Consider the following 12,764-nt stretch of genomic DNA (forward strand, 5'->3'; position numbering starts at 1 on the left):
GATATTAACAACTTGCACCGCCTTCGAAAGCGGCTAAAGTAAATCGTCTGCACTTCTTTGATCATATATTAAGGAGACCGGCAGATCGCCTTGTCCAACGAGTTCTGAAGAGTTCGTCGGGTTTGAGCTGGAAGAAGCCACCTGGCCGAAAACGGAAGTTCTAGACTGAGATGGTAAAAGAGGACCTGAGGACACTCGGCGTGGACAGGCTGTTCAGGCGAGACGTAAGGTTTCGCAGAACATGGAATAGCAACGAATGGATTGATTCTGTGCAAGCTCTCGCAGAAGATCGAGAAGGTTGGGCAGAGCTGTGTTTGAGGACGGCACACCCCGGCGAAGATGCGGGTAATCGCGTCAGGCGATGACATCAGCCCGCCGATTAAGTCAGTAAGTGAGATAGGAACAGGAGAGAGAATTCCTTCATACAGTACCCGTCTAACCGCGAGCCTAGGTTCAGAGAAGGAACCATTCACATGCTTCAGAAATCTAGGGATTCTGAGAAAAACTTGAACTCAGACGATAACATGTGGATGGATTCCAACCAGATAAAGTTTATTTACTAGTTTAAAAAGCGGAACGTTGTCAGACGCCTTGCAAAAGTCAAGGTACGATACATACACGTCGAGGCCTGTGTCAAAAGAGGTTGAGGATCAAAAGAGGTTGGAGAAAATTAAGAAAAAATATCACATACTCCCAGTTTAGCAAGTTTATTTTTTCTGCGAAATGTTACCTTTTTGGAGGAGATTGATCCAAGAATCACTTGATCTTGGTCTCAGACACCTATGAAGTATTATTTCAGTCACTATACGTTCCATTCTTGAGCAAAGTGAAATATCAAGAATTCAGACGAACACAATTACGAAATATCATTTTACGAGCCTATATGTTAATTAGGGACGGAGAGCTTAGTTCCGAATGAGAAAGATCGAAATGTGATTTCAGGTAACGATCGATTTGCTTGCATGTGTACGGTGTGTGTATCCAGTGATTTAATCATTTTAATTGGTCGACCGTTAATTTTTCCAATTTTTTCCTGCTTTTTTTTTGCTTGTAAAATCAAATTCACCCGCAAAGATTATAGTGTACACTGCTTGCGAGTACATATAATGGTTAATGTGCGCGAAGAAATCAGTTCTATCAATTTATTGATTCATACGCATCTTCTCCTTAGGTCCAGAGTCTTTCGTACTACATATGTAGGATTCCTGGATGCACTAAGTGTGAATATGATGCTGGAAGATGATTTCCTATTTGACTGCTCAGGCAAATGCTCGTAGTCTAACCGATGAATTCGTGTGAAATGGTTACCACATTCAAAGTAGGTATGTACGGAAGTCCCCGCTAAGCGCGTTGCTTCCAACATCGAAGCGCAGGGTTTGTTTGGCTCTGTGATGAAGATCATTTTCTTAAAACTAATTTTCTGAATCGATTTCATTTGAGGCAAAATTTTCCGTAAAAATACATAATTTGCAATGCATTAGAAAGCTCAGAGAGCTCGTACTTTTGATTGGTTTTAGGATATTTATTGGAATCATCTGCCAAAAAATGCAGAAAATAAAAAAAGTAAAAGACGTCATAGAAGAACGATAATCAAACTGTTTTTTTTAGAAGGATCTCACTCTTCTGTATTCTTTTCCTTCTTCAATTCTTATCAAGTGCATATGAAGAGAATGTTGATCTTTTCTATTTGACGGCGGAACAACCCAGGAGAGACATAAAATCAGGATGAGCGTCACTATTCAATCAGCTATCCTTCACTTCACTATTTCAAAAATCCTGAAGGTTTGAACATCGACGTAGCGTGAAACCTGGCTTCGTATTTATCATTTTTGAAAGTTCAGCCTTTTTTTATTCAAGTTCTTTACAAACTTTCACTTGACTCTCTTGGTTCCGCTAAAATCTCCCAGAAGCAGATTCTGCCCGATTTGAGGGGAAATGTAAAACTTTTGCCACAGCACAAATGGTACTATCAACAATCACCTTGGAACTAGGGGTTGCTTTTTTGCACCTATTGGATTCAAAAATTATCTCTTGTGGGCTCAGGCAAACATGGTTCTGGATACTAGCCAAAAGGGGTTGAGACGTCGAAATCACAAATATGCTCTAGTCAAAATCTCCTGCAAAATAAACCTTTATTCTAGGAGCCTTTCACTGCAGCAGAGGTAGTGGTTAGCTTTTAACTGCAGAGCGTAGTTAAGAAAGGTCCCAACGAGCAAACACCTGGTAGGACCACAACGGAACAACGTATGGTAATTTTGAATTGCCGTGAATTTTTGAGAGGACGCTAGAAGAGCATTTCCACGCTTTCGAACAGAACTTTACCGTCAAAAAGTCAAGGAAAACGGATAAAATCTTCCCACGTGACTATCACAGCAATGTACAACACACGTGAACTGATTAGGTTCATTGTCTTTTTTCTTGATCATAAATTACCTATTGTTCAGCGGTTTACTTGAAATGTAGAATTATCTACTATTTGTGCGTTAGAGATATTTCTAGAGTCACGTCCATCATACACCCGCCACTGAGGTAAAGGAATGAAAAGATTGTTTGGCGCAAATTATTTCCATTGACACGTGCGTATGGGACTCGTTTTTATGCTATTCAGAAAACACTGAAAAGCAAGTAATGAATTGCCGACACGACCATATAAAGCTGGGACTATTGTCCTCGGCCTTGTACTTTCCTTTGCCACTACTCGCTGCGTTGGTCGTACAGTCGAGGCAAATCATGATCTCTTCCGCTGTCAGTTGTTCCGAATCCACAGTAGTTGTTCGTGGGAACCCGGACCTAAAACCATCATCAGGGGAATTTCCGATCACTCTCTGAAAAAAACTAAAACGTTAAAAGGATTTGCAATTACGGAATATTAAAAATTAATTTTTCAAGAGTAATTATTGAATTAAATTTAATTATTACAGAGAAAACACGAAATACTATATATGCAATTTCTGGTATTGAAGTCTTAACCCAACAAGGTATTAACCCAGCAAGGTAACTCCTTACATTTCTCGGATTGACGAAATGCCAGGTTGATTCGATCACTATGTTATGGAAGCATACATAAAAGAATACATTATCAAGTAATCTTACCATTTATTCACTACACTGCATTTCATTTCGTGAGTCGAAGAGGTGCAGAGGGTCATCTTGTTGGATAAATGAAAGACTCAGGAACCGTTGACTTTTATTCCTGAATTTATAGGCGGTATCGCACAAATCCGCTGTGATACCTGCAAATTATACACTAACATCTGTCACACTATCTAGAAAAAAACTCTTCTCCACGCAAAAATCCACTTCATGCGTTTCCATTTCAGTGTTGTTAGGAAAGGGAAGAGTTTCCTCGTTGGATAAATTGAGGCCTCTGAGGCCTGGATTTTTATGGAGTGTTTTCGTTTTTGTGGCTCATTTTTATGAGCTCCACCCTGACTCCCACCTGGAAACCCAAGATTAGAAATTCCCCTTAGCGTAGCCTAACTCTACTATGGCAAAGTACGCGGTCAGCTACGTTGCTATGCGAGATAGGAAGAATCATCCCGCTTTCTAAGAAAAACTCACTTGGGGAGTTTTCGTTATAACTGAAATATTTTAATTAAGCTGCAATTCTAGAACATTTTGTCGTCTTAATTTGAAATGATGTAGTTTGAAATTACGCAAGTAGAATTTTATCACCCAATAATTATGGATACACTATAAGCGAACTGGCCCCATATCAAGAGATCTGTGCGGGTTTGATCTACGGGCGGGCCGACAGATCCCTGATAAAAAAAATCGTTGTGATTCATAATTGTGGTGCATGGTGGTCTGTTGCGTTAGCAAATCCAGCACATGAGGTAAATGTTAGCCGATATTTTTTGCTTTTCGTTTACCTATGTCTGTATGGTTTCCGTAATGTGATAAGGTGCTTGTGAGGATAAATCACTGATGGCTTTGATTTTTCCAGGCTCTGACGAACGCCGAAGCGTTAGCTGTTAGTTAATAAGGAGAGATCAATACCAATCTTGGCTACAGCTCAAAGAAATCAATCAAACGATGGATACATTGATTTTTTTTAATTAAGCCGGACACGAGGTTGTTACTATCCTTCATTCGTGGCTAACGTTTCGGCAAAATCGCCTTCGTCAGAGATTCAGAGAAAGGATGAAATCGAACGTGATTAACTTATCACCTGGTACTGATTAATGAAAAGGCTCATATTTTCTGAATTCTTCAGCTAGAAGAAGAAAAAAGTTCCATAATTCATCCTATGATATCATGAGGACCTCATGGATTCCTCCTTTCCTCATTCTAAATTGTCCATAATTTTGCACTTTCCAATTTTATTTCTATTCTCATTCCTTTATTCTCTATTTTCTCCCCACATCACCCAACCCAACAATACAAATCGAAGCAATTGGGTTGAAGTTGGCGCATGCGGCTACAAAGCGATTTGTCGATTCGACAATAAAGCGCTACATTTCCTATTTGTGAAGTAATGTTTTTGTTACCAATCACAAAAAGGTTTACACGGTTTCTTCTTCGCAATTACGTTACTGAATAATTCTTTGATGAAAGACCGTATTCGCTAGTAACCACTCAGAAATATTATGGGAAGCAGTAGTCACGATTTTTTTTCCAATTATAGGTTGTTTGAGAACAGAACACTGCCAATTTTCGCTTCGCCTTTTCTCTTATCGGTGCTCCGTTGCGCTTTCGTTGACGCTTGACAACAAGCCAATTTGATTACGTCAATCGTTAATGGCAAACATCAAAAAATCATACGTCTACCTCACTGGAATTTCCTTCAATCAAATTCTTTGTGCTGCTGATTGCTTGGAAAATCCGCACAGAAAAAAGCAACATTTGCAGAGATTTCCTGTTTTGAACTCCTTTCACTACGGTAATAAGTAGTTGTCAAGAGAATATTTTTCAGGAATTGCGGCCGAAACCAATAACACAGGCTTTACTACTTTACTTTTTTTACAAACTTAGAAACTTATAATTCCAAGCATCGGAGAGCACGGTCCATCCGATGAGAAAATTCTGTCCACTCGCGTGACTGGTGGAGTGAAAGTGCATGATGCGGATATTGCAGGAACTCATATAGATGTAAAGAGTTGTCTCGTCGGTTAAAGGCATAACCCCACGAATCTGAGGTGGTGCAGATTAAAGGTGGATTATTCGTATACAGGGATGGGAGACTATGGAGAGGGGGGTGATTCCGTCCATTTCTTCCTAATTGCCGTAAAAAAGGGCCGGAAGATACGGCTTCATTCGTTTTAGCGCACCATTTTGTACAAGTGGTTCGATTGGAGCGCGCCAGCCCTGTGCGGCGCCGCATCTTCCGGGCCGTTTGTTACGGCAATCAGCAAGAAATGGACGGAATCACCTCTCTCTCCGTAGTCTCCCATCCCGTATACGAATACTCCACCTGAAATCTGCACCACCTCAAATTCGTGGGGTGATGCCTTTAAACTGAGGTCTATGGGAACACCTATGTTCTCAGGTTCCTGGGGTTCCTGGGTAGAAAGTGTCCCACGTTTTTGCACCTACTGTACTTAGCTGCATATCGGACTTTATGTATTAGTGGGAAGAATTGAATTATTTCTTCGCCTCTTACATGCACACGAACTATTTTTAACGATTTTTGCAACCGGTGAAGCAGTCGTGATCGTTTTGCTCGTTCAGCATTAACGTACTACGCTCCACTTATCGCGGTGCGTAACGCAATTCGGCCAAAAATCTCAAACAGCGTGCAGCGCTTTTCAGCAACTTGTTCTTATCTCCACGAAAAGCACCAACGTTCAACGTCTTCGTCCCTTTTCCCCTTTTTCATCAATCTCTCATTATTCCCGCGAAGAATCAGCAGTTTTACTAATTTTTTCCATCTGCGACTTTTAGCGAAATGCACGTTTTCGTAGCACCTGGTAGCCTTGAAATGAAACAAATGATGGTTGATTGTTCGTTGGAGGCAACAGATAGAAAAAAATTTTTGTGATTGTGTATTACACAGAGAATTCCTTCGCACACGTAATTTTACCACTTTTTTCTCTCTTTTTTTTGCCGTTTTACAAATGTATGACACGCTCTTCCACCGATAAGATCACAAAAACTTATTGTGCCAAATTTAGCTCTTCTGAGAGGAATAAATCACAAATTTCCTGAATATGTTGTTGCAGCTGGAATGTCCTGTGTGTGTGTGTTGCTATTCTCTTTACATCTGGGAAACGGCCCCCAATGTATTTTCAAAGAGAAAACGAATTGTTGAAAAAAAATCTTGTCGTTTCCAAACCTTGTTTTTGACACTAAAATCTAGTTTTTTCCTCGAATTTACCACATTTAAAACTCCCGCTCCATTTTCCTATTCTACTGGACTTCTTTAGAGAATCGCGAACCGCTGAAAATTTTCTTAGAACTCCATTGCAATGCAATTTTAACTTACTTCCTGAGTAGAAATCTTTGTGTGAACAGGAAAAAGGAAACAGGGAAGAAAATCGTTGTGTCGTGTTATTTAGTGCAAAAACTTTGAGAGGATATGAAACAAAGCTTCGTAGATATGTACGAATAATTGAGTGAAGCGAAACTCTCTCACCATTTAGTTCCTCGTCTAACGAGGTGAATTGGAAAATGGGGGCACACGTCTGCGTTCTTCTCTCAAGCATTTTTTCACCTTATTTCTTTCTATAGAGTAGCATTGCCCTGATACTGTACATGCAGAGAAAGTGTCGAAAAGGATTTATTCTGGAGAATTTCGTTGAATTTCACTGCTCCATCGGCTTTGTTTGCTATTTTCGAATTATTGCGACCTACGTGTTTCATCACTGGTGACTTTTAAACTTATTAATCGATAGTTATCGGCTGTAGGCTTTACTCCATTGCACGATCGCTGAACTTTGCTCGGTTTGCTTTGTAAGTTTCCACGAGATTTTTTAATCCTTTTCTCGGAAGATTGACTGACATAGTCTATAAATCAGCCCTTTCTGCAAGTGACAAGCACATGCCGTTAATCCTTTCTTTTTTTCTACTGTAGAAAAAAGTTGTCCAATCATATCACACTGTATGACTTAATGGGAATGTTTTTTTTGCTCAGACATGTTGTCATAAACAAATCTCACTTTTTATATACCATTGCTAGTGAGCTAATGAAGAAGGGAAGTGGAAAAAGTTGTGGTAGTAAATGTGCAGGAAAGGAGAGAAGAAATATTGAGCCAAAGGCAGAAAACCTGTCTGGCGTGGAGTTCGAGAGTTCTGAAGAAGTAGAAGTAATTCCGACATTCGATGCTTTGGGATTGAGGTGAATTGACACTATTCCTTAGAATTTACAATGCGAACATTCAAGGAGTGTTGACGTCCTCCTCCGAAGTAGCTCTTCGTTCCGGAGTAGCCTGTTTTTCGCAATTTTGCCAAACTGCCCTTATCCTCCTTCTATGTAAAGAGGAGTCTGGACCAAGAATGATCGTTAGATTTGTAGGCACTCCTTGTTTATATAGTGACCTCAGTTTTTTCTTGACTTCTTATCCATTTTAAATCGCAAGTACTAATTCAAGAAGAATGTTTATTTTCGGAACCATTGGGGTCAAAATCCGACAAACTCTGTTCCGGAACAGGCGACGTCCAAGGCGCATGACCTACAGATACGATAGGTCACGCACAATGGCATCATTTCTCTGAAAACTATTGCATCACTTCTCTGAAATCATTTACTGCGGCCAACGTGCCTGTATGCCAGAAAATGTCGTCACAGTGTCTCATCCGAAAAATAACGCTCCAGAAACGATGGTTGTTTTCAAAGAAGACGTTTCATTAAGTTCGAAAGCGTAGGAGATATTTTTATGCAAGTCAACTACATGCGTTGACGTCTGAGTGAGAATTAGCTTACCTCCCGGACGATTCCCGTGGTAAACCAAACTTTGCCTCATGTGCAATTTCCGTTGTGGAATTCTTGAGGTTTGCAATTTTTAAAGAAATGATTCTTTCTTTCTCAAAAACTCATCATATTGAACGTCCTGCAGTAATACTTTACTTACTTTTATTTTACCTTCTCAGTTTTCGGATTTTTCACTTTCATTTGGTTTCAGTTGTTTTGAGCAACGAATAACGAAACCACAGAAAACGAATTTGATAGCATATGTAGCTGGGAAGATAGATCCTTATGTAGATGGCTTGTTATGCGATTTTTTTTTGGAAAGGTGATTTTAAATTTCGAAATTTCCTCTTGGAATAAATCTGTAAATAATACTCTAAAAATCAACAGCTTTTTCTTCGCACCTACAACGACTTTCATTCGCTTCAAAAAATACCCCCATAAATTTCGTTTTATGTCTCAAAAAAAAGACGACAATTTTTTTTATTATGTAATAAAAAACGCTTAGCAGTTTAATGAGAATACGACAGAGATCACTGTTGTAAAATGTCCATTCGCAAGTAAAACGTAGGAAACGTTGCGCCCTCGGTGACCTCCCCGTGCACCGATGGCGAAGTTTAAAACAACGGTTTAATAATCGAAAACTGCCATTACGTGAACTCATTGTTTCTTTGCGCGTATAAAACGATTGGTCATCGAGTTTTACGTCTACGCAACAACTCGTTCCAGTCATTGTTCTTGGCCGTTTTGTGTTCGCTGTGCACATATTGCGATTGTCAGTCGTTCTTGCATTCGAATAATTCGAATAATAATAATACATAACAAATAAGTGATGGATAATAAGTTGCTCAACTGTGGGTGGGAAGAATATCAGCTTTATATATATTATATTAATATATTAGAATATTATCCTAATCTCAAGACTAAGAAGTAAATCTTCTTTTACATGTCAACATTCGCATTATAATTGGCTCATTTCTTATTATCCTGTGTGATTCAGTTAATGATTGTGGGAGGATACTGGTGAATTCAGTATCTAATTCAATTTTCGGCTCTGGACTCATCATATTTGAAGGAAATTCTGTCCTAAGTAGAATCATAATGTTTCGTAGATTCTTAAATTGGGATCTTGACATTCGTAATTCTTCAATTCTCACTTGGTAAGATGAATACTTTTCCAAAGTGGCCGCGATGAATTCCACGAAACGATGAGGTGATTACTGTACCGGACTACGCTTCGACGTGATTGTCATTGGTCACCTCAGAGTAATCGCATCTAGTGACTTTGCATCTACATACCCGCAGATATTCGTTTCATTCCTATTTCCATATTCTGGTTCAGTCCTTGTCTCGATATTATATTTTTTATTGTTGTGGTTCTCGAAAAAAAAAACAGGCGGGGCTTAGCTTCAAGACGATTATCATTTGTGGTCAACTTCCGTCCTTTCCTTCACTTTCCTTCCTTTCCTTGTGCTGGCCTTCCTCTCCACACTCTTCCCATGTTTTCAGAGTTAAATTTCTTAAAAGTCTGACTATAAATACGACTATACAATATAATTTGAGATAAACACTCTATTCAACATTTTTCTGTGCATTCACTGGAGATCGAAAAAGAGTTCTTGGGCTATATTTCTCGAGGTTATTTCCAAATTTATTTTGTGCCTATTTCGTGATTCTAGACTACTTTCAAAGTGATCGATTGGAAGAACTTATGGAAGTTGAACAGCATTAACTTTAGATATTCTGGAAAAATTTAGAAAGTCTTGTTTTATCTTCAGTGTCAACTGCTTTATCACAAAAAAAAGGATACAAATTTTTCATATTCGATGCTGTCTCAATGAAACAATTAGTATTTCCTCGACAGAGACCAAAAATGTGAAATTCATGAGTGCTGATCGTGTATAAATAATAATAGTAATGAGTAATAGTAATAATAATAGTAATAATAATAGTAATAAAATCGTAGCTTGAGTAGAACTTCTCCAGTTTCAATACGTTAAGAAAACGAGTGTCATAAATAAATTATAAATATACTGATGTTGTATGTAAGAACTGAAGTAAGAACGACGTTACACTGTCATAAACGAACCATCATAAAGTATAAATAAGATGAAAAAAGCTGATAATGTAAGTAGAAATTGAGGTTCACAGTAAAGAGTAGAGTACACCCATATTAACGTTTTACATATATTTTCACTACTAAAGGATAGATTAACATAAAATATTTGATATCTTCTAACAGATAATTTTTACAACCATGTGGGGACGAAACCTTATGACCTGAGAAGGAATCGAGACGTCCTTGATCAATTGGACTTGTGTTAGAAACGTTTTGCCCTTTCACCAGTCCATCCTGGCTACGGTCGTCCCTGTTTTCGATAATCCGACATTCTTGCATTTAATGATTAGTAAACGAATATCTGTTATAAGTAAGTAAATATGGGCTAGTATGGGAATGATTGAAGTTGAAATTTTAATGATGATTGAAATTGAAATAATAGAAATCTAAATGATTGAAATTGAAATGATAGAAATTTAAATGATTGGAATTGAAATGATAGAAATGATACAGAATAAATTTAAATGTATAGAATTGATGTCGGAGGACTGTGTTTTCAAACGTTCCGGTTTATCAGAGCACCGTTTGCTTCCTAGCGTTGTCCTTTACCAAATCATTCACGTCATTTCCGTATCCTGGATTTGGAGCAACGTTTCGTATAGCAGAAAAAAAGCGGCTGACTACTCTATGACTGCCATTAGGAGTCAAATTCATCCTCTTAATATCCCAAAGAACGTTCAACTGTTTATAGTCTGCTTGCGCAAAGTGCAGGAAAAAATGAACGAGCAACCAACTGTTATGGAATTCCACAGAATGAGTCTAAAAAGTGTTTGACGTACGTATTTCAGTACCACGGTGGTGCGTACTATAAATTTTAAAACGATATAATCGTTCTGGTATTTTTGGAATTTTTCAACTAATCAAATTCATGCAGATTTTCCTTTTAGTCAAACATTGACGCATTGTTCCAACTACTACAATTACCATATGTGGCAAGAAAATATGTGTTGACAAGTGACGGAACAAGTTGTTGTTGTTGTCAGCAATAAACAACAACGTGGTATTAGAATAATGCATTCCGCCGTAATGGCCAGTCTGAATCGCATTCCGCTTTCGATTCCTGCGGGTCAGCTACACGTACATGTAACGCATAAAGTTATAAATGACAACGAAAGGAACTTGTTTTCTGTGTCGTCCCAGTTGCTCGAACCGAACGAAACACAAACACGAACATCGTTACTCACCAAAAACAAAGTTTAATTCCTTGAAACTCTTCCTTTGGGGAACCAGTTTCGGCGTAATTGGGAATGTCACACTTCTTGTGTACGCCTAGTTTCATTGAGGAATGTTGACCATTTTGTTTAGACCTTCAGAGCTATGCCAGACTATTTAAGGTTTCTTTACTACGAATTTGTAAATCCTCTTATGATCTCTCATTTATAAGTCTTCTTTTTCATAAGCCAGACGTATTAGTGGTTTCTTCATAGTCATTCTAATTCTAACGCCATGCTCTGAACACAACAACGTAGTTAAAGGTAGCAATTCTAATTATGGTTAAATGACAGCATTCACTTCTACATAGTTCCGCTTAGCATGCCTAGCTTTTAGATTCAGCTTCCGAACTCAGGTGCCAGCAACCTAAATTTTCCGGATCATTGCAATTATTCTTTTCAATTATTAATTTTAAAAAAATACTATTCATCTCCTGGAGTTTACATGTGTATGAGTCACAGCAATAACTAAATCTTAGAAAGTTGTGGGATTCAATGTACTTCCCTTATCTCTTGCTTTCCGAAATTATCAGCTCCTCCAACTCTTTCTGTAAAACAGAAAAATGGAGATAGCTCTCGGAGTCGGTCGGGAAGATGAGTGGAGAAAAGAAATGCTAAAATAATGCAATTCTTGTACTGAATCACTCCACTCATTGGCCTTTTTCCTCCTAGATCAAGGTCTTATTGGGTTTTCCACCTTTTTTTGTTTTCTCTTACTGAAGCACAAGTAAAAAAGTAATCATCTCAAATTCTTCGCTTAGCTTCGTTCTCCACCCATAACATCCACCGCTGTAACTAACCTCGTTTTAATCTCGGAGTAGCCGCTTTACTCTTCAGAAATGGGGCAGAAATAGTTGAAAGTAGGCTAATAATAGCACAGTACGATTCTAGAATATTCTACATCCTTTTTTTCCATAGCTGTATACACAACGGTGCTCAGCGTGGTCAGTACTTCAACGAATACTTCTATTCGTTAAGGAGCTCCATGTCTGAGATTCAATTTCATCAAATACTAGCGGTTTTTTTAAATCTACGTCGGATTACCAAACGTGGATCAATGGAACGAAATAGTGGATGCAGCGTAGGAACACGTTTTACCGTACCATGAGTGGGCGCAATTCGTAACCAAATGCGTTTTCTTTTTATTTCATTTAATTACCGTTTGAAAACAGTAAAACGCAAGTACTGTAGCACTGTAATGTAGCCACATTTTTTTGCAGATCCGTTACAGACGTGACGTCAAAATTGTGATTGTTTATTCATTGCTTTAGAAAATCCATCCCTTGACTATATCTTGTCTCCACCATTTCACCGTTTTTCCCTGACACGAGGTAAAAGCGAGCGAGCGAGTCGTCCAAGTTATGGGGCAGACCATAGGAGGTGATGTCCAAATGCTTCCTAGTCAGCATTACGACCGGCCGACGCCCCATCGCTCCACTCTCGCTGGTTTCGCTGCACATTCTTCGCAAAACATGTGACCTTATCTGATGCCGTCGTGTTAAACGACGGCACAAACGATTCGCGCACTTTCATTGTGATTCTCGCCACTTCCTGCTCTGAACAGGCAACCAGAATGACCAACAGCGTA

The 12,764-nt window shown here is 38.7% G+C and overlaps 1 protein-coding gene across 1 annotated transcript; it reads left to right on the forward strand.

The window, feature by feature from the left end:
• Positions 1–170: 170 nt before the first annotated feature.
• RB195_006702 (uncharacterized protein) lies at positions 171–3,982 on the forward strand (the record flags this gene model as incomplete). The annotated part of the gene is made up of 3 exons (XM_064179932.1): positions 171–345; positions 3,721–3,836; positions 3,947–3,982. 3 exons carry the CDS (start codon positions 171–173, stop codon positions 3,980–3,982), a joined length of 327 nt encoding a protein of 108 aa, XP_064036848.1.
• Between the last annotated feature and the right edge of the window lie 8,782 nt (positions 3,983–12,764).

This window comes from Necator americanus, chromosome I, assembly GCF_031761385.1.
Source record: "Necator americanus strain Aroian chromosome I, whole genome shotgun sequence".
In the NCBI taxonomy this organism is placed as follows: Eukaryota; Metazoa; Nematoda; class Chromadorea; order Rhabditida; family Ancylostomatidae; genus Necator; species Necator americanus.